General features: G+C 60.1%; 1 protein-coding gene across 1 annotated transcript; it reads right to left on the minus strand.

The window, feature by feature from the left end:
• Positions 1–259: 259 nt before the first annotated feature.
• On the minus strand, positions 260–23,696 carry LOC122381690. The gene is made up of 6 exons (XM_043366170.1): positions 23,262–23,696; positions 3,527–3,685; positions 2,110–2,393; positions 1,590–1,775; positions 1,051–1,222; positions 260–807 (listed from the first exon to the last, which is right to left on the minus strand). The coding sequence occupies exons 1-6, from the start codon at positions 23,484–23,486 to the stop codon at positions 595–597; spliced, it is 1,239 nt and encodes a 412-aa protein (XP_043222105.1). The 5' UTR covers positions 23,487–23,696; the 3' UTR covers positions 260–594.
• Between the last annotated feature and the right edge of the window lie 3,275 nt (positions 23,697–26,971).

The raw sequence follows: 26,971 nt of genomic DNA on the forward strand, positions 1-26,971 counted from the left end.
AGGGCATGGGCTTCCCGGCAACGTTTTGATGTTCGTGGTCTGGTTTTTCTAGTCGTGTATTGAGTATCAATGTTAGTTATACAATGTCTGTTATTATGTGTTTGATGTTCCAACGCAGCTTCGTGCGTATATTGATACGGAGAACCGAGAACGCTTCTGAAGCCTGGGTCGCCACTTTTGCCGTCGAATCCCTGTATGAAGTGTAACGCGTCGTCTACCTCGGGTATCCAACTATCTATCTGGTCTTAAACATGTGTAATTAATTACGTCACGTTTATTCAGGAGCCACATCACAATTACGCGTGGACCGCACAGGACAATATTCTCGCTGACTGTGCGATTTCCTCCCTCGTCAGTTGTCATCAAAGTACGGCAGTGCGGCCGCCTCCACACTTCCAATAAATAATAAACACATTTCCGCTTATCTACACGAGTTCGGCAACTGTCAACTAGCGTTAGTATCACAGGCGCAGGCTTCGAGCCTGTCGGAGCAGCTCGAGAGCCCGCTGCCCAGCCGCCGGCTCGGCCACAGCCCGGCGCTGGTGGCGCCACCTGCGCCCACTTGCGCAGACGCTGGCGCCTCTGGCGGCGGCATCACACACTGGTGTCGGCGGTGGCACGGGAGAGCTCGCTCAGTCCGTTGTACTCGGAGTCGGTATCGGTGAGCTCGACAAGGTCCTGGGCCGACTCGGAGCGCGCAAAGTTGGGGTTGTAGCGGCTGAGGGAGAGCGTGCACGGCAGCAGCTCGGGCATCACCGAGTGGTGCGTGATCAGCGCCGTCAGGGAGGTGAACTCCTTCATGAAACCCTGCAGACAAACAGAAGAAAGGCCGTTAGCATGGGTGATAAACCATTCAGGAGACAGGAGGCTGGTCGGCATACGTAACGCATTAATTTTAATGTGTTAAACCCTTCAGAAGTACGTCTGGGAAAGAAGCTCACACAAAAGTTAAGTTGGGTGTACACTAATTCCAGGCATATATTACGATAAAATTCAATATCATGTCCATTCAATCCCTATACAACACTCCAAAAACTTTGTCATGCTCACCTTGATTTTGTATCCTTTTGCGGTCTTCAGGATCAGGTAGTGCGCTATGCCTGAAACCTGGAAGTCGCGTGGGACTCGCAGGGACAGGGCGTAGCAGCCGTGTTTGGTGGTCGATTCTCGTACCATGAACGCGCCCACCGGCTCCTGCGAGAGCACCTCGAGGGCGATTTCCCTGAGGAAAGAGATACAGCTTCGTCAGAAGAGGAAAGCCTCACAGATTTGGCTTCAGCTAGAGGGCAAGGGCACAAGCGCAAGTCCGTGATAACATGAAACAATGCTGATCTCTAAACGATTGCGGCCGCCTGTTGACACAATATACCCTCGACACAAAACAAGCTATTTTGCACAAGTTTACAGCCAGCCATCATCATCTATCTAATGTATGTAGACCTGATCTACAACTCCTGGCTTCCTTGCAAGCTTTCTGGTCATAACAACCCAGTCGGTGTGCGTCCCTGTCCCTACACTTCCGGACCCTCCCTCTCTCCTCCACGCCCAACCTTTTCTCATCACTCCTCTCACAATTCCCAGACTCTCACCTGGGGATGCCCGCCTGGAACCAGGCGGCGGTGCGCAGTTCGACCGCCTCCCGGCTGGGGCCCTGCTGGTAGTAGGGCGGCGGAGGCGCCGGCGATGACGAGGCCCCGCTCGTGCCGTCCGCGGCGGGCGCGGAGACAGAGCTGGAGGCACTCGACCAGTGGCAGCTCTTCGAGTCCTCTCGTAGACTGGCGAGAAAAGAAGACAGACGGTTAGCTAGATTCTTTGTGGTTAGTAAATCAAACAGCTAAATAAAGCATGCACCGGCACAGCAACCATTTGAATGTGACCATTGGGATAAATTGAATCGATTTTTTTTTTCACGTAAATGTTAACGGTCAATATGTGAATATCAATATCAATAATAACACCTAATATTAATATAGATAAAAATGCTTAAAGAAAGTTGAAAACAGAAGAGGCAGAGCATCACGATAAAGTTAACAAAATTCCAGCAAACGAGGTGACCCGTGACAGCCCATCTCATCTCCGTTCTCGCTCAAACGCCGGTCTGTTTCTCACCTCTGGCTGCTGGCGGAGACGGATCGGGCGCCGGCGGACAGCGGCCGGCCCTCGCTCTCACTAGAGCGGGACTCCGAGTCAGTAGTCGACACCGTCTCGTTGACATATCCCGTCAGTAGGGGACAGCGCGGCTCGGCCGATAGCCGGGAGGCGGCCGGCGGCGGCGGCAGAGGCGCACTCTCGGGTACCTCCACCGGGGAAGCCGTCAGAGAGGTCAGGTTGACGTTCTTTCCGCGGGCGAGGTCTCGTCGGCTCGGCTCTCGGTGCTGCTTCGAGCGACGGCCCTGCGGAGGAGGGAGAGAAATGTGGTCAGACGACTGAGAACAGGGCACTCAAAGCTGTCCTCTATTATCCTGAAGGAGAAGTTGGATGAAACTGTGCGGTGTAAATGCTAAAAATAGTCTCCTACAGCGCGCTGTGGTTTCAGCCGGATGCCTGTGGCCGCCGACCGTCACCGCACTGCTTGACATTGAGACGAGTCGTCCATACCACGGCTCTGAGCCTGCCCACAGCTGCTCGGCTCAGCCCGGCCCAGGTCCGCTCAACACGGGATTACTCTGTACTACTCCGCCGCTGCGGTACTACGGTGTGTTGGATGTCAACGCGCGGCTGTGTAGTCGCCGGCCGGACCGGCCTGGACATGTCGCGGCTCTCGTCGGAGCGGCGCTGGAATCCAGTCTAGCTGTGCCGGACCGGCACACACCTGCACGCCACAGGCACCTATGCGCCGGGGGAATGCCGACAATCCGGTCCGGCGACGGGCCGGCCAGCAGTGGCGACGAGACGGCGGCATAGCGACGCGCCACGCCGGGGATTCACAGCGCCGCGCACCGACCGGCGTCCACCGCGCACCGACCGGCGTCCACCGCGCACCGACCGGCGTCTTCCTACCGCGGCCCGCAGTCAGGACCAGGAAAGACCGTCCCAGTGTGCACTTACGGAGACGAAGAATGGGACCGCGCTGCAGACGTTTTTCGTGGCGAGGATGCTCAGTCGGGGTTGGATGTCACAGAACGGATTTTCCTCGTAACCAGACCGCTTCACGATTTGTTAACAACATGGCTTTGAATTGGACATCGAAGGGCAAGACAACAGATTGATAATCTGCAACCGGTATGTCGCGCTGGTGCCTTCCGGTCTATTGTAGTAGGTGATACAGGAAATGAGTTGCATAAAGGAAAAGTAGCTTGAACAAGCACTTCGTTCCCAATGCACGTATTAGCAGTGCGTGGTAATACATATAAATGTTTCTCCCGGTCCTCCGCACAGTGTCTCAGAACCGAGCCCTGCGGTACAGCCTACCTTCAGGCGTTCCCACTACCGCCATCTATGGGCAAAGCTATAAGCACCGGCAAAGCGCTACGTATTCAATCACTTTCGGACGCATAAAACATCACGATTTAGCGTTGCCACTCACCCAGGTTCGGTTGTTGGTCTTGTCGTGGTTGTTCCTGCCGTCCAGGTCCCAGGCGGTTTGGTCAGCGGCACCGCCCGCTGAGCGAAGGCACGACCGTTGGAGACGGGCCGCGTACGCCATCCGAAAGGCATTGCCCACGATGGTGTTCAGCTCCTCGGCCTGAAACATATAGAGAACATAACGTTAGATGGGTCGCAAAGTAGAACACTCACTGGTGTGAGGCAAAGGGGTGGTTGGGTATTGGGCCGGCCATCAAATCACACCGTGCATCATGGGCCGATCGCCACAACACCCGGAACAGTGACCTAACGAGGATCAGATAAACGGCGACGACCAGAAAACGTCTCAGCCCGCCTTTAGCAATTGCAGTACGATGGCGTACGGACATGTATCGCGTTGATAGGACGACAAAGGGCGTCACATAACTTCATTTGGAACAATCGTCCACTATCTAGGTTCACCACAGAAGCCCAGCACAGAAGCAGAAACAGTTATGAGCTAGCACCCCCGTGCCATGGGGCGGAGCCTCGGACGTACTAGAGTGGACCGAAGCGAGACTATCTCCATCCTCAGCCGAGCCGCAGCTGCCTCAGGAGCCACGGAAATGTCACAGGCTAGCGGATACGGCATCTGGCAGAGGCCCCCTCGTCGCGAAAACAAGATAAACCGTACATCGCTGCAGCTGACGGCGCCGGGTAGCGAGAGCAACGCTAACCGTACGTCACCGGCTGGCTGACGGGACAGCAGTGAGATCCGCTGCCATCCGTCCATCCCGGCTGATAGCTGCCGACACACCCGCTAAGCTACGAGCCGCGCGACGCGCCGATCTTCCTCGCTCATCAGCCACCCGACACCGGACCGGTGCCCGGTGTGGAGGGGCCCGGTGTAGACCAGCCCGCCGAGACGTCAGACCAGAGACGGACGGCCGCGGCGCCGACAGCACGCCGACCCAGAGCGATGTATCGCCCGGTGCGGGCGACATATCGCCCTCGGCAGGCGGTGTATCGCCTGGCGTCAGCAGTGTACCGTGACCGCGAGGTGACAGGCGTCAGTGTCATATCACTGGCAGCTGTCACCTCTCAGCCCGCCTGCTGGACCGTGCCGAACCGTAACCGGCAGACTGATAGCATAAGCATCGAGCAGCAGCCATGGAGCAGCTCAGCCTGCACCGATCGGCCAACAAGTCCTGGCTGGGAACGACCAGTTCACTACAGTGAGTACAGATCAAACCAAACTAACGCTCTCCGTCAGTTATCATGCACTAACTACTCGAGCCAGTCCCGTCCAGACCAGCACTTCCTAAACCAGCGCCGCCCATACCAGGCTCGCGGCGCCGCTGTGCGGGCCGCCATGCTGGCCGAGCCACCACGTGACGTGGGGCCAATTCTGGGCGGCGGCTGGCCGCATTCCGGTGGTAGCGCGGTTCCACGGTTGTGCGGCTCGGTGGCTCGCCGGTCTGACGCGCCGGTCTGGCCCGCCGGCTCGACTGCCTAGCACGGTGGCTCGACGGGCCGGGTACTGGAGCACACTGGACCGGGAACTGGAGGCGCTGCGCCGGTCCAGTGACTCGAGGAGCCGACAGGTGACTCCCAGGTGACGGTCACGTGACCACGTCACGCACACGGCGCAGACGTCACGGATCGTTAGACCACGCCATGAAATAAAAATAGGCGTGGGACAGCTCACAGGGTGAGACGGCTAGAAATGAGTCTGGTAAGATACGGCAGAGAAAGGTGTGGAAAGTCGGCAAACCCGTGAAGGTGTGAGTGTAGCAAAGACGTGATTCGGAACATGTTTTGAACTTCCAGGTCTCGCAGGCTCACCAGCCGTTGCGCTGGGTGAGCGCTGCACAGTGTGGGACGTTTCCCATCGCGAGCACCGGTGCCTTCTGCAGCGGTCTCCTCACCTGACCTTCCCTAATCGAGCGGCACGGTGAGCGGCGGCTCTCTCAGCCCCGTCACTGCCGGAGCTGCAACTGCAGTGCGGGCCGCGCCGAGCCGCCCAGCACGGTGCGGCACGACCGCTCGCTATGGTACGCCGCGCGGCGAATCGCGGCGCACTACACCACATCGCGGCGCACTGCGGCGAGCTGCGGCGCCGTGACACTGCGACCTTGGGCGGCGGGCGCGGGCAGACGCGGCGCAGAAGCGGCACTGGGTGGCGCGCAGGCGGCGCCGCTGACATGCCGAGTGCAGGCGCGCTGCAGCCGTGTCGACACGGGACACGGAGCGCGAGGTCACGGGTCGCGACCTGGTCGGGTGGGGAGCCGGGACGGCAGGGCGGCCCTCTCCGGCGCCACTCACGGCCCGCACCGCCGCGGACAACTGAAGGTCAAACGGCGCCACCACAGCGGCGATGGCGGAGATTAAACGCGCCTCAGCGCGACTTTAAATACGGACGACGCTCATTAGAAAGGCATCACCTATCGTATAGGCGAGACCTCTTGTAATGTATGTAAATTGATAGCGATCACCGACCGTTCAGACGTCTAGAAAAGTGAGACGAGATATCAGTCGAGAAGTTATTCATCCATTTCGGCTGAATTATCAGCTATCACACTGCCATCCACAAAAGTGAGAACATTCCTGACAGCGAATCTCTCTCGGGCGTCACAAATCGATCAGACGTGTCCGTTTGTGTCTCACGGCCTCCCTCGGCCCGTCTCGATCAGTCACATCAGTCTGTCGTGTCTTTACCGACCCAAATATCCCACCAAACGCCGCGGTTGTGAAGCCGTTTCACCCTTTCCCTGTTGGCCGCACCCTGGCGGCGCCGAGGAAACCGGCCGTCTCGCGGCATTCCGAGGTGGCCACGTGGCGCCGGCCGGCACTGATCTGAGATTTCCGCCGGTCGGCACCGGCCCACTGACACGACGCGGAGGGCGGGGACGCCAGCTGGTCAGCGGGACGGCGGCGGGACGGCGGCGGGACGGCGGCGGGACGGCGGCGGGACGGCGACAGGGTCAGGTGGGACCGTGACGGGGTCAGGTGGGACCGTGGCCGGGGTCAGGTGGGAATGGGTGGATGTTTGGCTCAAGTTGGGATACCGGCGGAAGATTGGCTATTTATTAAGGACTTGCCGACAGTTGAGAGTGAAAAATACTCCATCTCTAAATGTCCTTTCCCTGAAACTTCATTACTTTATCCTTAGTGCATCTCCTCCCGCGCGGCTCCGACCGAGTGCGGTCCAACTCCTGCCCGGCCCGGCCCAGCCCACGCTGGAAGGAGGGCGAGGTTAACTCGCGCCGCGCCGTGCGTCGGCCTCCGGCTCTCGGACGCGCCGCTCGACTAACCACCATGCAGGTCACGTCGCGTCGTTTCATGGCCGACCAGCGGCCGCCGCCGGCGCTCGGCAGGTATGCGGCGACGGCACGCAGCCTCCGCGGCTCTCTCCCACTCCGCCACTCTCTCCGACCGATCTGTTTCACCACCGATCGCGGTCGGGCCCGACCAGACACCGACCATCGCGAGACATTAGCGCGACCCTCCGAAATGACGGTTGATTCGTATATAATCACCGACTGGCGACCGGCCTGGGAAAGACAAACAGGCGGTCGGTCGACCGCGCCGCGACCCCGCACTCTCACACCAACGGCCGTCAGCACCGGGACAAAAACGGCGGCCCAGCGGCGCCAGTCGTGTCGGGCACGGCTGGGACAGCGGCGCTACACGGCCGGAACGGCGCACGGGCTGTCACACTCAGCACGACACCGAGGTGCGTGGGAGGTGTTTGTACCTGGCAGCTCTAGCGGTGGACGGTGGAGGGCGGGCGGGGGACGGTGGACCTGCTCCAGGCGGTGACGGTCGCTCGGCTCAGCCGCGACCGTCGAGTGTTCACCTCTGACCCGTCAGAGGCCCAATAGCCGTCTAATCGCCGGGTGGGGGCGGGTATTAGCGTGCCTCCTGACGACTGCCGACGCGGTGGGAGATAGCCCCTGGCCGCCGCCGTCACCGCGTCATCCCGCAGCGATGCGTTGCCGCCGGCGGCGCCGCCAGCCGTTCTCAGCTCCCCGTCAGGGAACAGAGCCGCAATCGGAACCGCTCTGCAGCACGCAGTGGATTCCCGACCCGGCAGGCGGACAGGGCTCGGACACAGCCGCCCCACACGGCGCGGCGGGCATTCCTCGGCGCACCGTTAGCTGTCCGAGCGTTTCAACCCATGAACGGTACCGGACATCTGTCCGGCCGGCCTCACGCATCTGACAAAGCGGCGGCGGCGCCAAGTTTGGTCCACGCCGCGTCACGTTTAGTCTGTAACTTGTCAATTGCGGTTTGTAACATGTCACATTTGAAATGTGCCGTCCTGTGCCGGCAGTGATATCAACTTTATATAATTCAGAATCAGATGTTTCTTATCACTTTCACATATTTTCGCATTGATCTTGTAAGACACGAGGGGCTGAGAAGACGAAGCCTGAATGCCTGAAGGGGAAAGGGTCCCGGAAGGGCATCTCAGGGGGACCGACAGCCTGGGGTCGGGAAAGACGGATCACGACGGCAATTGAGGGGTACCTCTCCGTGTTCACCCGTGTCTATTGTGTTGTTATCGAGAGCGGTGGGAACCCGTGGCAGGTGGGAACGGCCTGCCGAGGCGAACGGAAGGTGCCAGCCGCGGCGGCTCGAGCAGGATCGAGCGGCGGAGAAGGGCGGCAGGCGTGAAACCCATCGCAGTGCTCTGTCATCGAGAGCGACGCATCGGTCGGTCCTGGGCGGCCCGTCCGACGGCAGGGCGCCTCTCCCCCGAGTCACTTTCATCGCTCCGTGTGGGTACTTTCTCTGTGCGTCGCCACGCGGCGCTCGGCCGAATGAAATATGTATTGTGCCGGCCACACGCGGGTACTTTCAAAAGCCGATGTGGAAACACTGGTCAGCCTGCAGGCGGTCGAGGCGACGGTACGGGCGGGGGTGGCTGGTCGCCCACACCACTCGCACGGAGACGAAGTGACCTAGGGCAGCGCACTGAATACTGATTGCTCTGACAAGGACGGAAGTAAACCGTCCGACTCCTCTTGCAGAGATGGACGTGAATGGACACTCTCAGGAAGGCCAGCTATTGCAGTGAATAGCTACTCCAAGGACAGCGCTGAACGTCCTTCGGGGTACATACGTGAGCCAGAGTTTGGGCTGGCCCCCATTCCGTTTGGGCCACTCTCCATTCCGGTAGCCTGACGGCTGGAAATGCCAAGCAGCTCTCCGAATCTCTCTCTGGAATTCGGCTTATCCCAAGGAGCTGACAGTCTGCTTCCAGCAATGCCGATCACAAGAAGATAGCGCGATTTGGGTCAGTTGGAACTGGGTTCGAGTTACGGAGAACTCTTCAGCACCGACATTTGAAGAAGACAACGGCACTCCCGTGGGCGGCCTGCACCGAAACGCTGATCACAGCCATAAAAACGCGGACCATGACCGATTCCGAACACAGCACTCCCTCTGGCCAACTCTCACATCTGCCGGCGGCCCCAAACATCTATGTCAACCGGGAGGTTCTGGAGAGAACCCTCGCGCCGTATACAGCGTCACCCGACGTTCGGACCGGACTCGGCCCCAACGGACCGACCGGGCCGATAATCAGGCGGCATACCTTGGGCCGAATCCAGCACCGCCGGCCCACCTCCGCGGCCATTCATTTAGAGAGGGAGCCCGCCGCAGAAGAGGAGAGGAGAGAAAGAGAGCCAGGAGGGGCGGGCGGCTGGGAATGCATCGCATGCCGACAGAGAGAAATAGGCATGCAAAGCAGGGACGCCGGCAGAGGGGGCGGAAAGGTGCGGCGGGAAGAAATAGGATGGGCGTCCCAGGGCGGGCAGAGCTCAAGAGAAGGCGGAGTCGGGGGGCAGGCGGGCGGAAGAGCGGCCGAGCGCAGGCCGCAGGGAGAGGGAGGTGCCGGTGCGGGCGGCCGGCTCGAGTGGCCGCCGTAGATTGTGTCCCGCCCACCGCGGGCCACATTCCGGCGGGCACGCTCGCCGCGCCGCCTCTTCCGGCGGCGTCTCAATTGGCGCCAAGATCGGCCGGCCGATAGGCGGAGGGCCGCGCGAGCCCGACCGGCCGCCGCCACTGGCCATTTGACACAGAGCTATCGACCGCATCGCGCCCTCGCGCCCGAAAATACCCAACAATACGCTGGAACTCGACAGGAATGCCGCGAGCGCGCATTCAATGCTAATCTGGGGGCGCGAGGAAACGCGTGACGGCTCACAGGGAGGGACAGCGGGAGAGAGCAGAGGGAGGGACGGGCCGAGCCGGGCACGGTATGTCGAGTCACGTTCATCGTCCCCTCCCCACACTCCCTCCTTCGCACCTGACAGTCGCTGCTCGGGTTGGATCTTTATTGGCAGCGATTGTACCAGCCGGTTATTTCTCTTGGAATCTCTGTGTCAGCCTCAACCCTGTCCCACACCAAAGCGTTTCCCGGTCTAGATCCGTGTGACACAAGCCCATGACACTTCCATTCTAGATCCAGCGTGACATGCCCCAAATCAGCCTGTGAGTCAGCAGTTCCGCCAACCATTTCCATTTGCCGTCAACTGGGCCAAGACAGTCATCGGAGGTGATCATCTGGCTTTTATGGCGGACTTTCGTCTCGGTTTTTATCTCCCCGTTTCTGTCTGTCTCCGTTTGTCCGTCTCTCTTCACGTCCGTCTCTGTCCCACTCCATCCATCTCCTTTCGTTTCCGTCCGTCTCCGTCCATCTCTCTTCGCCCGTCCGCCCGTCTCCGTCCGTCTCTGTCTGTCTCCTGTCCCGTGACGTGCCGTCGATGCCGCTCTGACGCCCCTGGAGCTCACATTCCTGGGATGCCTGCCGGCTGGCACGGCGGCGGCACCGCATTCCGCCAGGCGCCGCCGGCCCGGGCCAGAACCGCTCACGGACTGCCAGCTGTCGTGGGAATCACGGCGCCGGAACGTCCCGGCCGCCCACGGACGACGGCAGAGTGGGCGACGCCTGCACGGCCGCGGCAGAGGCGCAGTACCCAGCGGTGGTGGAGGTGGCGGCGGCCGTTTGGAGCGGCTGTGGGCGGGCCGCCTGTAGGCGTCAGGTTGACCCAAAACACTTGACACGATTGGAGAGAGGACCGAGGCGGGAGCGCACGTACAGAGTCGGCCGGTGGGACGTTCCAGCCGTGCCGGAATGGGGCCAGCTCCAGCAGATAAGCACTGTCCGCCGCCAGCACCGTCTCCGCGACCGCCGCCCAAAATCGCAGACAGCGTCAATATGGCGGCGATTGGCGGTGGGCGCAGACGAGTGGCATCCACTTATCCGGCCGTCATCTGCGGATTAGATCCCTGGCCGCTCCGAACGGGCAATCATGACTTCACCTTGGGTGGGGGCGAGGGGCGGGCCGGGCGGCGGGACGCGGCGCCGGTCTGAGAGGCCAATCGGCAGGGCGGCCCCTGGCTGACCCCGGGCCGGCGCCGGCGGCCTCTTCCCGCCAGGAATGCAGCTATTTGAGCGATAAGCGGCTGGCCTTGCCGGCCGGTGCAGGGTCTGGAGCTGAGGGAACGGCACGGCCAAGGCTGCTGGCGCGCACCAAACGATCGGGCCGCTGCAGAAGATGAAGCCCGGTTGCAATAATGACGCCCGATCGTCGCTCTCACCTCACGCGAGGTTGGCCCCCTCCTACCCAGACAGAGGGGCCGCCGGCTCCCGGCGTGGGCCGCCAGCGCTCCTCGGCATTCCGAGCTCAGGTGATCCTCCACAAAGCGCACGCAAACATTCCTACCCAACAGGCGATGCTTATATGGTTTGACAGCTGGGGCGCAGCTTCGATGATCGAAGCAGGATGAGGTAATGAAGCGGAAGAGTCTTACACTGGAGAGAGTTGTGTAATCCCAGCGGGGCGCCTCTATTGCGTTTCGCACATTCAAATGAAACAACACGAGGTAAACCCGATCACTTCAACAACCACTTCGCAATCTCCAGCCTACTCGAAATCCCGCGCACACTTCAATACAAAAACATCTCGGGTTGTGGATCAAGCCTGCAAACATTCACTTCACGACCTCCAAAATAAACAGCATCGCTTCCGGTCACGGCAGCCGTTGTGCAGCTCTGGGCGGCGGTGCGGCTCTCTCCGGGCGGCGCGGCGCTCAGGCGGCCGGCCGACCGCACCGCGTCGTCAGCCGCATTCCATTGCCGCTGCGCAGGCATGCGGCCGGCGCCGCGCCCGCCCGTCCAGCCGCCGCGCCGCGGCTCACAGCCAGTGACGGCCGGCCCACAATGGTCTGTGAACTATGCCGGGCACCGGGCGAGGCTCGGCGCGACGACCGGCAGCCGCCGCGGAGCCCGCCAGCCGGCCTGCACGGTAGACATTCCGTTCTCACCATTTGCTCGGTGCCGAGAGTTGCCCGCAGCGGCGGCGGACCGGCGGCGGCGGCGGGCTGCTCTGGGCAGCTGCCGTGGCGTGCAGACCAGCCTCGGCACTCTGCCAAACACTGCGAACGCAATGGCATGCTACACCATGCGGCAGCGGCTAAGATTTCCAACAGACATGCTCGGTGGAAAGTAACTCCTTATGCCACGATAGAAATCAGAAAAGTCTGCTGGTCAGAAATACTCAGCCTTTATACCTCGCTGTTCATCTATCAATTCCACGTTCCTCTATCATACCTTAGTAAAAACCCATCCCAGCGGCCCCAATCATCGTACTCTGGTATGACCGGCGTGCGCACCAATGCAGCCGGGTCGGCCGGTCGAGTCCGGTCGTCACTAGTCGGCCTCCCGTCACAGAAAAACGGGTCTGCAGGCGGTTAGATCACATTGTCGGCGCTCCAGCGCCAAATACCCCGCACACGACCGGAGCCGACCAAGGCTGCGTGCTTCGCCGGAGCGGCGGTGGGTAGGCCGACCGGCATGGCGGCTCGCGGTGTAGGCATTCGATGGATATAGGCAGCGGGTAGGCAGTGCCGAGGTGAGTCAGGCAGTTGGTAGGCAGCGCCGGGGTGAGTCAGGCAGAGTCGCGTGCGTGAACGACACTAACACCAGGGCGTTCCACCACGCCGCGACGAAATCGACACCAACGCAACGCAGCGAGCGGAACGACAAAAACATGGGGTGGCGAGCGAGGGGTGCCGGCTGAGCTGGGGACCCACCACTCCATACTCAGAGACACATGGTCCACAGAGACACCACGGAGACAGGCACCATGGAGACACGGCAGGGAGACGTCCCAGAGAGAACCGGACCGTGACAGGGCGGCGGCGCGGCGCTCTGGGACGGCCGACAAAGCTGGCCGACGCGGTGTCTCAGTGACAGAGATGAACGGTGCCGGAGGAGCGGAACGACGGCGCACACCTCGGGCGACAGTAGGACGTTTTGGGACGCCGCGGGACGCCACAGAAAATCCCGAGAAACGCCGACAAGGCGCCAAGAGGACGCTCAGGAATGCAGTGACTCTCCGCTCACTGTCCAACCGACTTAGCGTCCCAGTCAGCCACAATGGAGAGAGATGTGCGCTTCAGTCACCCACAAAAGAAGGCGATGTGTCCCGAATAAAGAAAGGATGTCCGACACGTAATCGTTTCGGAGACCGTTGGAGGGCATCGCTGCCTCGCTGGCAGAACCCCATTTTGCATGGGCATGTAGCCACTACCGGGAGCCGTTTTAAAACCACGGTATGACCACCAAACACCCCTCTGCCCACCCTTGCTCTACCGGAAGCCGGAAAGGCCTACCGCATGACGTCATGGTGACCACAAAAACGCGGCCAGATGGGCCGGATAGGCGGCGGGACAGGACCGGACCCATAAAACGGTGCGGCCCGCGCCTCCATATGGAAGATAACGGCTGTAGTCTCGTAATAGCACCATCAGCGTCCCGGGAGTGAGACGGTAGCCGGCCAGTTAGCGGTTGACCGGATGAGAGTGACGGGTGCCCAGCTTCTGGAAGTCGCTCTGAGGGCCGTAACGGCTTCCGGCGTCTGCTGCACGCCGGAGGAAGGACGCGTCTGGTCGACAGACGGGACATGGCCGGTCGGCGCGGAGAGGAGACACCGGGCAGGTCCGCCGCCGTCGACCCCAGGCGGTCCTTTCGAGGGCCTGGTCGGACTCTGCGCGGCCAGCCCCCCGCGCTGGTCGGCCGGCCCTGTAATTGCGTGACGGGCACAGGGCGGAGCCACGCGGGCCGTCCGGCCAGCCCTGCCATCAGGGGCCCTTGTCCGGCCACAAAGGGGGTGTACCGCACCGCGCCGACTGCCGGCCGAAGCCGACTTTCTTTGTGAGTGACCAGCCGCTCTGAAATAGCGGCTGCCGCGCGGGCCATGCGCGCCGGCCGGCGGGCCATGTCAAACTTCATCAAACGCGCATAACTCGCGCTCGGCTATTCAGAGCGGCCCTGGCCGGAATTCGACGTCATTCATCGGCCGGCGGACAACTCGATAAGATCGGATAGACGCCTTTCACGGGTGCTCGGCTTCAATGAACTCTCCACGGCCGCCGCCTCGGCCGACCGATTCCCGACACCGATAGTAGGGGAAAGTAGGAAGCCGTCCAGGTCTCCAGACCACGGCCGGCCACAAAAGCTGGCCGCTGATTGAAGTCGCTTCACCGGGCAGAGAAGGCCCCCGCCGACCGGCGCCGCTCCTCTTGAACACAAACTCCGCGCGCGCCGAGAGACCCCAACGGCCGAACAAGGTCTAACGAAAACACCCTCGGCCTGGGCCGAGGCCGTTACAAGACAACATGCTGAGAGGGTCCAAACCACTGACGACTTTTAGCGGCACAATAGGAGAGACGTTAGCCAACCGAACCCAAAAATGGCAGGAATGTGAAAGACACGGGGGTCATGTCGTTTGCGGAGCGACCCGAGGAACGCCAAGAATGTCGGGGACAGGGGTCAAGGCGTTTGCTGACTGGGCCTGCTCGCCCTGAGCAAACACGGCCAGCAAACAGCGGGGGCCTCGAGCGCGGCCTTGCGGGCTCTCCCTTCAAGGAGAAATCGGCGACGGCAGCGCGCGGCTCGTCAGCGCCCGTCTCGCAGGCCGCCATTTGGCAGCTCGCTAAAAAGGTGCCACAAAAAGCCTTCGTGGCGGCCGAGCACGGTCATGCACGGAATGTCGACGAAAAACGGCGCACCATGGCCGGCGGCGGCGGCAGCGGCGCACCAAAAACCGGCCACCACGCCCACCGGCCGCCGGCGGCCGCGCTACCACTACCGACCACCGACCGAGCTGGGGCAGAGCTGGGAGCCGCTCGGACCGGCACCGACAGGGGCAGAGCAGTGCTCATCGACGGAAGGAGCCGATATTGGCGGGAAAAGGACACGCTAGATGAAGGAAAATGATATGATCACCCCTGAAGACCCAACGCGAAATAGGCATCATAACCTGGCTCACTTGGAGAGGCAGATGGCAGAGTCGATTAAGCCGGGCGATCCGTTTCACGTTCTGGCCCCGCGGGTCAAGAGCAGCCGGTCGGTGCAGCGATTGCGGTCTGTCCAAGGTATCGCCGGCAGATGACCCTCTCTGCACGACGGCGGCGCCGCTGCCGGCGCGAGGCCACGGGTGGGCCAATTTAGCTCATTAGGGGCCGTTGGTCGGTTCATAATTGCCACTAATGTCACAGGCATGATTGGCCTTCTGGTACGGAGGTGGCGTTGCAACATATCGGAGCCGGCTACCGCGCGGCGGCTGCCGGCACCCTGCCATTACCGGGCGGGCTCCGAACCGAGTCATGGCCGCCGAGCTGGAATTATCCCCGGCTTTTTAAAAACGGCACGCTCAACATCCGGCGGGCGCCGCGTCGGCCTTCTGTCGCTGAAACTGTGTTTCGAATGTGTCATTCTAGCTTAGTGGTGCGTCGGCGAGTGGGCCTGAATTAGCACTGTTTCGTTAGCGACAGAGACACGTGGAGGGACGGAAGAAGGGCGACGTTATTCATGGGCGGAAGCCGCCTGCTGGCCATGTGTGGACGGGGTGAGAGGCGGCAGTGAGGCAGAGAGGGCGCAGGCGAGAGGACGGGTCCGTGTGTGGTGTTGGTGCCGTTGGAATGGAAATAGAAGACTAGACCAACTCGGACTTTTGTCGGAAATACCACAAGCTATTTCGGCATTTTTCTGGTTCAAGCGGTGAGAAGATGCCAGGTGAGAGCTCTGAGCCTGGTGACGGAGGCACCGGAAGAGCAGTGATGGAGGCGACGCCGGCGTTCGACGCCAGAACCATTCCGGAATTTGACGGAACTGGGAACGTCGTGGAATGGCTGGAGCAGGCTGCTCTCCTGTGCGAGCTACGCGCGGTATCGTTGATGGCGGTGCTGCCGACTCGGCTGCGCGGTGGTGCTTTCGCGGTGTGGTCACGAATGCCTCCGGAGACTCGCCATCACCTGTCCAGTGTGAAGGCCAAGCTACTGAGGGCCTTCGCCATGGACCCATTCACAGCACAGGCCGAGATGACCAGACGCCACCTTCGTCCCGGAGAAACAGCAGACGTCTATCTGGCGGCGCTGCAGCAGCTCGCTGAGCTGATGGGTGGTCTCCCCGAAAGGGCCATCGCGATCGTCTTCGTCAACGGACTGCCGGGGACTGTGCAGGCTTCGGTCCGTGACGGGCTCGGGGAGAGCTTCACGCTGGAGTATGTCCTGGACCGGGCGAGAGCAGTGCTCTCCAGGGCGACGGTCACTGCGGCGGGGCCGGCGGCGGCGGCGGCAGCGGCAGCGGCGACGGCGGCGGGCGGCCCGTCGCCCCATCACAGTGACATCTCAAGGTCGGCTCGCCGGCCGGGTCCGATCCGCTGCTGGACCTGTGGCCGGCTGGGTCATGTCGCCCGGATGTGCCCAAACGGCTGCGGCGGGGGAGCTGCATCAGCGCAAGCGTCTCCTCCGCCGCCCACCGCGCCGGCAGCAGAGCGCCGGTGATCATCATGCTACTCAACGGACGGCCGTGTCACGCGCTGGTGGACACGGGCTGCGAGGAAACCGTGGTGTTTGTTGGGTGTTTGAACAACTGGGATCAGTGTGAGATAAATATGACGGCGGTGAATGGTAGTGCGGTGCGATGCTGTGGGAGGGCAGATGTGAGTCTGGAAGCACAAGGCCGCCGAGCTGCGGTACGTGCTGTGGTGGTAGCGGAAAGGCTGATGGGTGTCGATGTGTTGCTGGGAATGACCGGATTGGAGGCGCTGGGCGGTGTGTTTGTTCGGGCAGGAGAGGTGCGACTCGGGGGCGGCAGTGTGACGAGAGAAGAGCGATCGGGGTGTGCCGGTGTTCGGGCCGAGTCGAGTGGTATGTCTGTCGCTGTGGTTCAGGCGCGCGGCCCGGGGCTCGGGGACGGCAGTGTGACGGGAGAGGAGCGCTCGGAATATGCAGGTGTTCGGCCTGAATCGAGTGGTTCATCTGCCGCTGTGGTTAAGGCGCGCGGTCCGGGGGACAGACAGATCGAGACGGCGGACTTTCTGGCAAAGTTCAGTGCAGGGAAGTGGACAGTGTGGTGGAAGTGGGCCAACGGCAAGGAGCCCGTTAGGCTCGCAAATACTGTGCCGCAGTATCGCGTGCCGGCCGAGGCGCAGGGACAGTTCGATGACGAATTGCAGTTGTGGATAGATGAAGGTTGGCTGCAGCCATACGACGAACGAGAGCACGGACCGGTGCGAGGTTTGATCCCGCTCATGGTGGCGATTCAGGAGGCCAAGAACAAGGTCAGACCGGTGCTCGACTACAGAGAGTTAAATGAGCATCTGGTGCCCCATACGGCTGAAGCCGATGTTTGCCGTGACCAGCTCCGCAAGTGGCGCCGTCATGGAGCCAATGTTGCTGTGATTGATCTGAAGAAGGCCTTTCTGCAGCTACACGTGGCTCCAGAGCTGTGGCCATTCCAGACAGTGATTGTTGGTGGCCAGAGATATGCTTTGACGCGCGTCGGGTTCGGTCTGTGCATTGCAAGTGACGTCATGCGAGCAGTGGTCAGGGAGGTATTAGATCAGGACCCCGATATGGCAAAGGCTGTGCTACCCTACGCTGATGACCTGCTGGTGAACGAGACGTATGTCTCGTCCCAGCAGGTAGCGCAGCATTTTGCCAGGTACGGACTGGAGTGCAAGCCGCCGGAGCGCGTGACAAATGAAGCGGGAGCGAGAATGCTGGGACTGCGCGTGAAACGGAGCTTCGAAGGCGCACTGCGATGGACGCGGGACGACGTGACACCGTCAAAGCCACCTGAGGTGTTGACCAGGCGCGCGGTCTTCGCTTGGGCAGGTCAGCTGACGTCACACATGCCTGTTGCCGGGTGGCTGCGACCAGCCGCTGCCTGGCTAAAGAGGACGGCGAACAAAGCGAGTGACGACTGGGACTCACCGATCGGTGACAAGGACTTGCTCAAACAGGTCACTGACGTGGCCCGGCGGGTGACGGAGCGCGACCCAGCACGGGGACAGTGGTGCGTCTCCGGCGAATCTGTCACCGTGTGGACTGACGCCAGTGCTATCGCCCGCGGCGTGGTCCTAAGTGACCCTGACACGGGCGAGGTGATCGAAGACGCCGCGTGGCTGCGCACCGAGGTGGACACCGACATGCACATCAACTTGTCTGAGCTAGATGCTGCGTTGAACGGTGTCAACATGGCCGTGGCGTGGGGTTTCAGACGGCTGAACCTGCGCACGGACTCCGTGACCGTTCAGCGCTGGCTTACCGACGCGCTGACAGGCCGAGCCAGGCTACGCACCAAGGCGCAGTCTGAAATGCTGATACGGCGGCGGGTGGCAGTGTTCATGCAGCTGGTGACGGAGTACGGTCTTGCCGTGTCGGTAGAACTTGTGCCGTCAGCGAATAACCGAGCCGATGAACTGACAAGAGTGCCAGGGGAGTGGCTGAAGGTCAAACCGCCAGAGGCCGTGGGCGTGGTGGCCGCCGTGAGGACAGCGCGTGCAGAGGACATACAGGCGGTGCACGAGAGCGTGGGCCACCAGGGGGTGCGCCGTACTTGGTGGTACGCGCGCCGAGAGCTGGGCAGCGGGGCCGTGACGAAGTCGGCGGTCCGGGCGGTCGTCAAATCGTGCCAGGTGTGTGCGTCCATTGATCCTGCCCCGTTGCGGTGGAAGCACGGCACCCTGGAGGTCGACCGTACCTGGGAGCGGCTGGCGATGGACGTCACACATTTTCGTGGCAAGACCTACCTGACCGTGATCGACTGCGGACCGTCGCGGTACGCAATGTGGCGCGAAATTCGCCGCTCTGACGGCAGGGAGATCGTCGGGCAGCTAGAAAGCATCTTTTTAGAGCGAGGGGCGCCGGCCGAGCTTTTGATGGATAACGCGACGGAGTTCAAAGGACGAGAGTTGAAGGCGTTCGCGGCGCGATGGGACGTGAACTTGAGGTACCGCGCAGCATATGAGCCTGGCGGGAATGGTATCATCGAGCGCCACCACCGCACCATCAAAGTGATGGCCACCCGTCAGGGCTGCACCGTGCCGGAGGCTGTGCATCGTTATAATGTCACGCCCAAGGACGGCTGTGATATCGCGTCGGCCCCCGTACACGGCGTGTACCGTCAGGCTGGTAGGGACTTGTGTGTACAGTCACATGGAGGCACATCTGTTCCTACTGCCCGCCAGCCTGGCGTATTTCAGCTCGGAGACGCGGTGTGGATTCGGAAACGGGGTGATCGGTGCACCGCGGTGTCCAGGGAAGGCACGGTCACTAAAATCGTCTCACCGCAGACGATAGAGGTGGACGGTGTGCCGTGGCACGTCCGAAACGTGCGGCATCGTCTGGTCGATGACGCGACAGTGATTGCGACAGAGGACGAGCACGGGCAGATGGACAATGACGTGCCTTGTCCGGTTCCGACCGTCCGGGCGCCCGGGCGGCTGGCCATTGAGGCCCCGGCGACGGCCCCGACGGTCGCGCCGACTAACGACCCTGCCAGGGACCCGCAGACTGAGACGGGAGGTGACGTGAAACTGGAAACGGACACCGAAGGCCAAGGTTCGGCTTTGGAAAATGAAAGGCCAAGTGACCGCAGGGATGAGGCTGAGGGACCGGCGGAAGGTGGGGGTGGACCGTGTAACGATAGTGAGACACTGAGAAGGAGTGCGCGCTGCAGACGGGCGACACAGCTGTACGGTGACCCCATCCCGAGCGAGACGGTTGAGTGAATGTGTTCCTTTAGGAACAGGGGGGAATGTGTTTCGAATGTGTCATTCTAGCTTAGTGGTGCGTCGGCGAGTGGGCCTGAATTAGCACTGTTTCGTTAGCGACAGAGACACGTGGAGGGACGGAAGAAGGGCGACGTTGTTCATGGGCGGAAGCCGCCTGCTGGCCATGTGTGGACGGGGTGAGAGGCGGCAGTGAGGCAGAGAGGGCGCAGGCGAGAGGACGGGTCCGTGTGTGGTGTTGGTGCCGTTGGAATGGAAATAGAAGACTAGACCAACTCGGACTTTTGTCGGAAATACCACAGAAACCCAGTTACTGGAGCAGCTGAGCTGGCGTCCGGAACGTTTTGTGGCTGCACATAATGGGCGCCGCAGCGCTGCCTCATCACATTACATGGTTCCCCGAATCATTGCGGTTGTCTCAGTTTGCCGGAACAACTAGGTCGCCGCGCTGACATGTGAGGTCACACGAGCCAGGTCACAGCCACGGCGCGACCTCAGTCGTCGGAGTACAGGGCTGTGAGAGCACCAGAGCAACTGTCTCACCACGGTGAGCTGGCCTGAGAAGGGTGCATCCCGAGGAGCCTGACACCGGTCTCTCAGCCCCCATTCTCCGGTCGGGGTCGGGGTCTCAGGGCCGCCAGCACCGCTCAGTCGGCCTCTGAGCTCATTTTCAGCTACCGTCGGTCGGGCGACTCACACCACCGCGGCACGAGAGGAGCGCGCCCGCTCCCACGGCCGGCGAGAACCAGGCTAGCCGAGCACGCCACCAGCCGCCCTCCTTAGCAAGCACGCAGCGCGCGGCACACGTCATGGCCAAGCAGAGCCTTTGAGACGACCGCCGACAGGCGGGGCACGCTTCCCTGCGGCCGCCGCGGCGGCGCCGGTCCGACCCCTGCCCGTGATAGCGCGGCACGATCCCACCGCGGCGCTCCGAGCGCGCAACAGTTCAAACCCACCGGCACGAAAGGCATCACGCTTCAGAGATCGATTTCGACACGACGAAAGTGCCGACCGCAGTGAAAACTGGCTGGAATGAAGGCGCGCCGGCATGCCACGAGCGCGTTGCATGTGCCGATGTCGTCATGGCATAGCCCTGCACTCCCGACAGCCCGGCGGCTATCGAAATTCCAACGGCTATGGCCCGAGACACATTCGTGGCGGTAACGGAGTCGCGTTCAAAGAAGTAGAAAAACTCGGCATGAATTTGAATTCCGTAAAAGCGCTAGCTAGTTTTCCATTGTTTGACTCGCTAAATGTTACGGTAAAAATAATGAATATGAGTCGACAATGAACCACAGAATTCAATAGTGAATAGTTCAAGGTGACCCCGAAAAGCTCCGCACCATTTGAGAGGTGCTGACTACCCGTATCTGTGCCGATTTTCTATGCCTTGAGTCAACCCTATTTTTGAAACAAAAAGAGCCCGCATAAATTCCGAAGAAGGTTCTATTGTTCACCTCACGTGGAAGTCATGTAGCGGCAAGCTCAAAAGAATGAAAATTAAGATAAAATAATAAATCGTCGCTAACCATCGAGTCCGTGCCGACGGCTGGCCTTTGCTCTCCGAAGCCACAAAAGGCTCTGACAGGGGACGCGAACAGCACATTTTTTTAACATTCTCCTACCACTGTCGTGGCGAATGGAAACGAATGATTACAGAGGGGAGTGCAGCATAATTAGAAGGATAGATAGGATAATAACAGGGTGGCGGCTCGCGGAGGTGGTTCGCAGATTACCCGACAAGACCACCGCACCAGGAGGGGTGTTGCTCGGTCAGAGGGGACCCGACAACCCCCCCCCCCCGTCTCCCCTGGGGAGGGGAGCGGACTCACACTGGGGTCCTTCTGCGCCCGGAGCGCACTGGGGGTCCGCGGGGAGGCTGGGGAAGTCAGAAACAGCTGCAGAAACATGAGACGAAGAAAATACATCTGGTCCCATGGGAACTGCACCCACAGCCTGAACGGAAAATGAGTCCAGACCTACAGCAGACATTCCAGCTGGAATGTCTGCTACATTCCAGCTGGAATGTCTGCTATCTGGGCATATCTGGGCAAGTAATCGGTTACATCTGGGCAAGTAATCGGTTACACAACTAGATTTATAAAAGATCTGAGCTCAGCCTGTTTCATGGACACGTAGCTGACAGGGTGGTAGTCTAGCTAATCTCCAGAGAACGTTTGCTAGTGAGTGGCTGATGAGATTGTTCCGCCTCGACAGCGCTCAACACGTTTAGCCATGCAACACGCATATACCACTTTCCCGGAAAAACGACAGCCATCAGGTCGAGCACAAGTAGCCTTGAATAAAACAACATTGTGGGTACATTTCTCGCCGCCCAAACAATATATACCTGTCCCGCATGCGTCGCCAGTAGCAGGCAACTAGCATATTTGTTGCAAATAACATAAGACAATCATTATAATGATTATAGTTTAGTTTTCCTCCAGAGGATATTCAGAGGAAAATTGAATATCGGTGTAGGAACAGATATTCACCGCTTAAATCTAAATGAGACAGAACGAGGAAATAAACCCCTGAGCGGCACATCCCAGATCAGAATGGTGACGTGGCTGCATATTTGCATAATCACAGGAGCCGGTTTGACAGCTCGCTCGCGGCAGAGGACACCTCACTCCATACTAGGACTTGTCTGGAATGCCATCTTGGCCTTGCAGCACGCTTATTCGGCTGAGGGTACGGCCGTGACGTGCGGCGCAGCCTGTCATCAGAGCCCGGCCACGACTATATTTGGGACGGGCCTCCCGAATCTACGGTCGGCGCCGCTCCGCATTTCGGAAAGCTGTTCAGAGAACATGTCAACACGCAGCCATCAGCAGCGGCACGAGCTGCCACGGACGGCTATCGACGACGGGAGACTGTCGGCCAAAAACCTCCCGCGCGCTATCACTGCTCCGAATCGGCACTCCTTGGCATACCGGGGCACCAGGCGGCGAGCCCGAGCTTCGGCGCAGCCCGCGGCATGTGGTAACGAGTCGCTCATCGACCGGAATCGAACTCATAAACCGTGTTCAACGGCCGGGCGAGGCCGCGGCGGCTGCAGCTGCCCGTCTGTCAGACTGCTGCAGTTGATCGTGCCCTCGGAGCACACCGTCAGCCACGCATAGCTGAGCGGCGAGAAAGCCGCCGCTCGCGGCCGGCCGGCCAGCGTCTGCGGAGGCGCTGTGCGAGCCACGAAGGCGGTCAACTGCCGCGTCGGCGGCCCGGATCCGGAGTCTGACCTGAAACAGCGCGGCGCGGGCCAGGCGGCGACAGGGCGGCCGCTCACACACGCACCTGTACCCCCGGCGGCTGCCGGTACCGGCGTGCCACCTGGCCGTCCAACCGTATCGGGGACGGCCGAGCCGGGAGGTGGACACTCACACGGCCCATCAAAACAAGGACACGGTGACGGAGACAGAATGCTAGAACGGCGTCGTGGAGCAAAACCAGTTGACACGACTGGAACCAGAAAACGCAGCGACTGCTCCAACTCACGAGGTCTTAGCTCTAACTCCCACACATACCTAATACAATTCAGGCATCAGAGACATATCCTTTCACTTGCCGATGACATGTCTGTTGTATGAAAAAAAAACCAACCCAACAGGCAGAAAGCTCCTTCCAAGCGCCTCTCATCCCCTCCGCCGTGTTCGGCACACCCACCTGAAGTTTTTGCGTTCGGCCGCAGCAGGAGCACGAGTAGGAGACATACTCGGGCGACTGGATCAGCAGCGGGATGTTCTCCTTGGACGAGGTGTAGTCGTCCAGCAGTTTGCGGTAGCGCGCGCGCAGCAGCGGGCACAGCTGGTTGAAGTTGTTGCGCAGCTTGTCCATGACGGACGGCTGCTGGTGCTCGCCCGCCTGAAGGTTGTTGTGTATGACGCGCATCGGTCCGGCCCACTCGCGCGCACAGGCACTGCTCGCTATCCTCTGGCTGGGTCCACTCGTGGCGCACAGCGGCGGGTCGGCGGCGCTCCTCGGGTCGTGTGACGTCACTGAGTGGCGGAGCGGCGCGCGCGGCAGGTCGGCACGGCGGCGGCGACGGAAAGCGACTGGCGAGCAGAGGCAGAGCTCGACCGAGCGCACCGCGCTGGCTCGCCCGGGTAGGAGCGGCGCCGCGAGACGGATCCGACCGGCGCCGCTGCGTAGAGGGGAGGCCTGGGGTCCGAGGAAACTGAAGGTGAAAAATGGATACAGTGCATGTGCAGATGCTCTTCTGGCAAAGTAGTGACGACTTGAAATGACAAAGACTCCTTATGCAACATCCAGGTTCAGTTAAGTGCGTCATCCAAAACAAATCTGGCATCCGGCGATGATCTGCCTCTGCTGGTCGCTCCGCACCGGAATGGAATGTTAACTACCCGAGCGGTGAAGCCTGTGGGGAAAATCTGCATTCTTCAGTGCGGCTACAAGTCGATCAGAGTAGTTTACACGGCGCCGGAATAGAAACTCAGCAGCCGAGCCGCGGCGCGCCGATGTCTCGGCGGATGATGATGATGTAACGGCATTCACCGGCGCCCTATCCAGGGGACGGCAGCTCAATGGAGGGAGGCGAAGGAACGAGCGAGCGCACAGCGCCGAGAAAGAACCACTCTGACCCTGAAGGAGCGGACCGGACCGATGGCATCATGCGCCGGGCCGGCGCGATGATAACAAACCGGGCTCGGCGAGCTCGTGACTGGCCGACCGGCACGCCGTAATTGAGACAATGGCCAGCCGGAAATCCAGCCCGCAGAACCGAGAACGGACAGATAGCATAACCAGTTCCCAGCGATCAGACCGATCAACATCGCACCCGCTCAGATAGTCGGGCTCGATGGCCGCACGTTGGTCGACCCCGACATTGGGAAACGTCATTCAACACGTCACAAAACCACGTCATTGAAAAACGCCGCTGACATTTAAACGCTACGTCCACTATCCGATCAATGTACTTCCATGTTTGACAAACGAATTCCTGTATGCATTCCAGCGTGACGTTTTTCCCAGAAGTGATCTCAGCGATGCAGGGCCGGAGACGATGGCACCAGTGATGAGTGATGACCGCGGTGGCGCCACGTCCCCAAACAAGGAAGCTTCTCTCGGTGTTATGGACACGGGTCACCAGTTCCGCGGCAGAACTGCTGGGGAAGATATGCCGGGGTGGCTGAGGGCCTCTCGGGTCAGCGCCGGTCACAGGGTGCAGTGCCGCGCAGGGCCAACGCCCAGCGGTGCAGCGCTGCTCGGTCGAGCGCCGTCAGTTGTCATGGGTCACAGGAGACGCCTCCGGCCTCTGATCTCTCTGTTAGACCGTGTTTGGTCTCACCACTCGACTTGCGATGTTCGAGTGTCACCACAGGTCGGCCGTGTCACCAATAGGCATTGTGCATCAGCTGAACTACCACCACAGGTCATCGAGAACGACCATCGGGTGACCAAGTTCGGCGAATGCTCTCCGAGCGGTCACGAGCAGGTCGGACGGCCGGCCCGCGACCGTCCAGCCACGACGCAGATTGCCGGGTATGGAGCGGCCGAGAAAGGCCGAGTGTTGAGGCTGAGACAGGGCCTCTCCTGGAGAAGCCGCAGACGTCAGAGTCGGGACGATTCAGCGGAGAGGTAGACGTCACAGAATAATCCGCTGTCACACTGCGAACGTCGGGCATGCCGTATTTAATTTTCAAAGCCTTGGTGATGTCACAAGATTTCATTGATTTCAGAGATTTGTCAGTTAACTGTATAAGGGGTCACCAAGTATGAATAGAGACGCGCAATAATGTGCAAATAAACATATACGTTAAGTAGGATTGGAAAGAGACAGACGAATGGAGACGGGTTTAGATATATCCACATTGTACATTGCACATATACTCGTACATGTGCAATGTGCATACACACTTCTACCCTCTTTCTCATCAGTATCCTTTTAAGGCCCAAAGCTGCATTTGTTATGCCTAATAATTTACATTATGATTGAAGCTGGCCACTACAATAATCTAGAAGGATACACACCTCCTTGTATAAACATATTGGGCCACTTCGGGTTCAATAATTTATGTTGGTATGTGGTCGATAAACACCTTTCAGCCGTCCTTCGAACAGCAGCCCGTAACTGGCGCTAGTGAACGGCTTATCAGATTTGTCATGAACAATTCGTGAAGCAAACTAGCTGGCGTCAGCAGCGCTCGTGAACAATTGCATCGGCCCATTGAATGGAGGTCCGTCGAACTATTCAGTCATACAGTTTTATCGCCCATGTTCACGCCATAAATTGGATGGGGAATCCAGTGATTCAGCATGGATAAATGCTTCGCGGGCAGCCAGCAAATAGCATACATGTGTAGTCACAATTTTGGGCAATTTCTCTATTGTTCAATGACGCATAAGACATTTTTAAAGTGTCAAAATAACATGCTAGAATTGGAGCAAGCATTCCAGAATGTTTATTCTTACACATGAAAGACCAAACCACTAAAAAAGAGCATTATAAATGCTACTGCAACTTTTTCCTCAGCATGTGTATATTTCGGCATGGCATTGTGCTTTACCAGCCTGGCTGCCCGCAGCAGACCATCCCTCCCAGAGCTACGATGGCCGACCGTGGAGGTGCGCCGTCGGCTCCACGGAGAGCACACAGCTCCAGATTTGGCGGCCAAAGTATGCCATCTCTGGCCGCGCGGCTCTCGACCGGGGCGCTATATGCGCCGGTCACGAGAGCGCGGCGCTCGGCGGGCCCACGCGGCTCGCGGCCGGCCGGTGTTATATGCCGGCCGCCGCTGCAGTCTCCGGTGGTGGTGTGCTGTGCGCCGTTGCAGTCTCCGGCTGGCGCGCGGCCGGCCGTTACCCTGGCCGGCCCGGCCCGGCGGCGGGCGGTTCCGCGTAATCAGCTGTCATCGGCCCGCACCCAATGCCGGTCACCGGCCCTGCCATTAGCAAAACACGGCGAGGCCAGCAACAGCCACCGCCATTACCACGCAGCAGCCTGGCAGCAGGTGAACCATTAGCAAAACACAGTCAGGCCTGCATAATATAACGGACTGCGACGCTGACCAAACAGAGCAGCGGTTGATGTCAGCTGCTGTGTTTGGCAAAACATAAAGCGATGCACTTCAACAAGACGGTCGTAAAAAGCTGGTCCGACAGGTCAGCTCAACTATGCTAGGATTGAGGAACGCTAAGTCCCCTGCATCGTTTGTCGGTCATACCATCGAATTGCTGTCGTATCAGCACAAACATGGTAGTGCTATTCCAATAGATAAAGCGCTTAAACGAACTGACAGCGTTGGCAAAACACTTAATTTCTAGATCAGTTAATGTGCGCTAAATGATCTCAACAAGAGCCTAATTTTGTCTATTTATCTCAAAATAAAATTATTGGAGCTTACGCCAATGGAACA

Source organism: Amphibalanus amphitrite, unplaced genomic scaffold (assembly GCF_019059575.1).
Source record: "Amphibalanus amphitrite isolate SeventyFive unplaced genomic scaffold, NRLGWU_Aamphi_draft 000125F_arrow, whole genome shotgun sequence".
Classification (NCBI taxonomy): domain Eukaryota; kingdom Metazoa; phylum Arthropoda; class Thecostraca; order Balanomorpha; family Balanidae; genus Amphibalanus; species Amphibalanus amphitrite.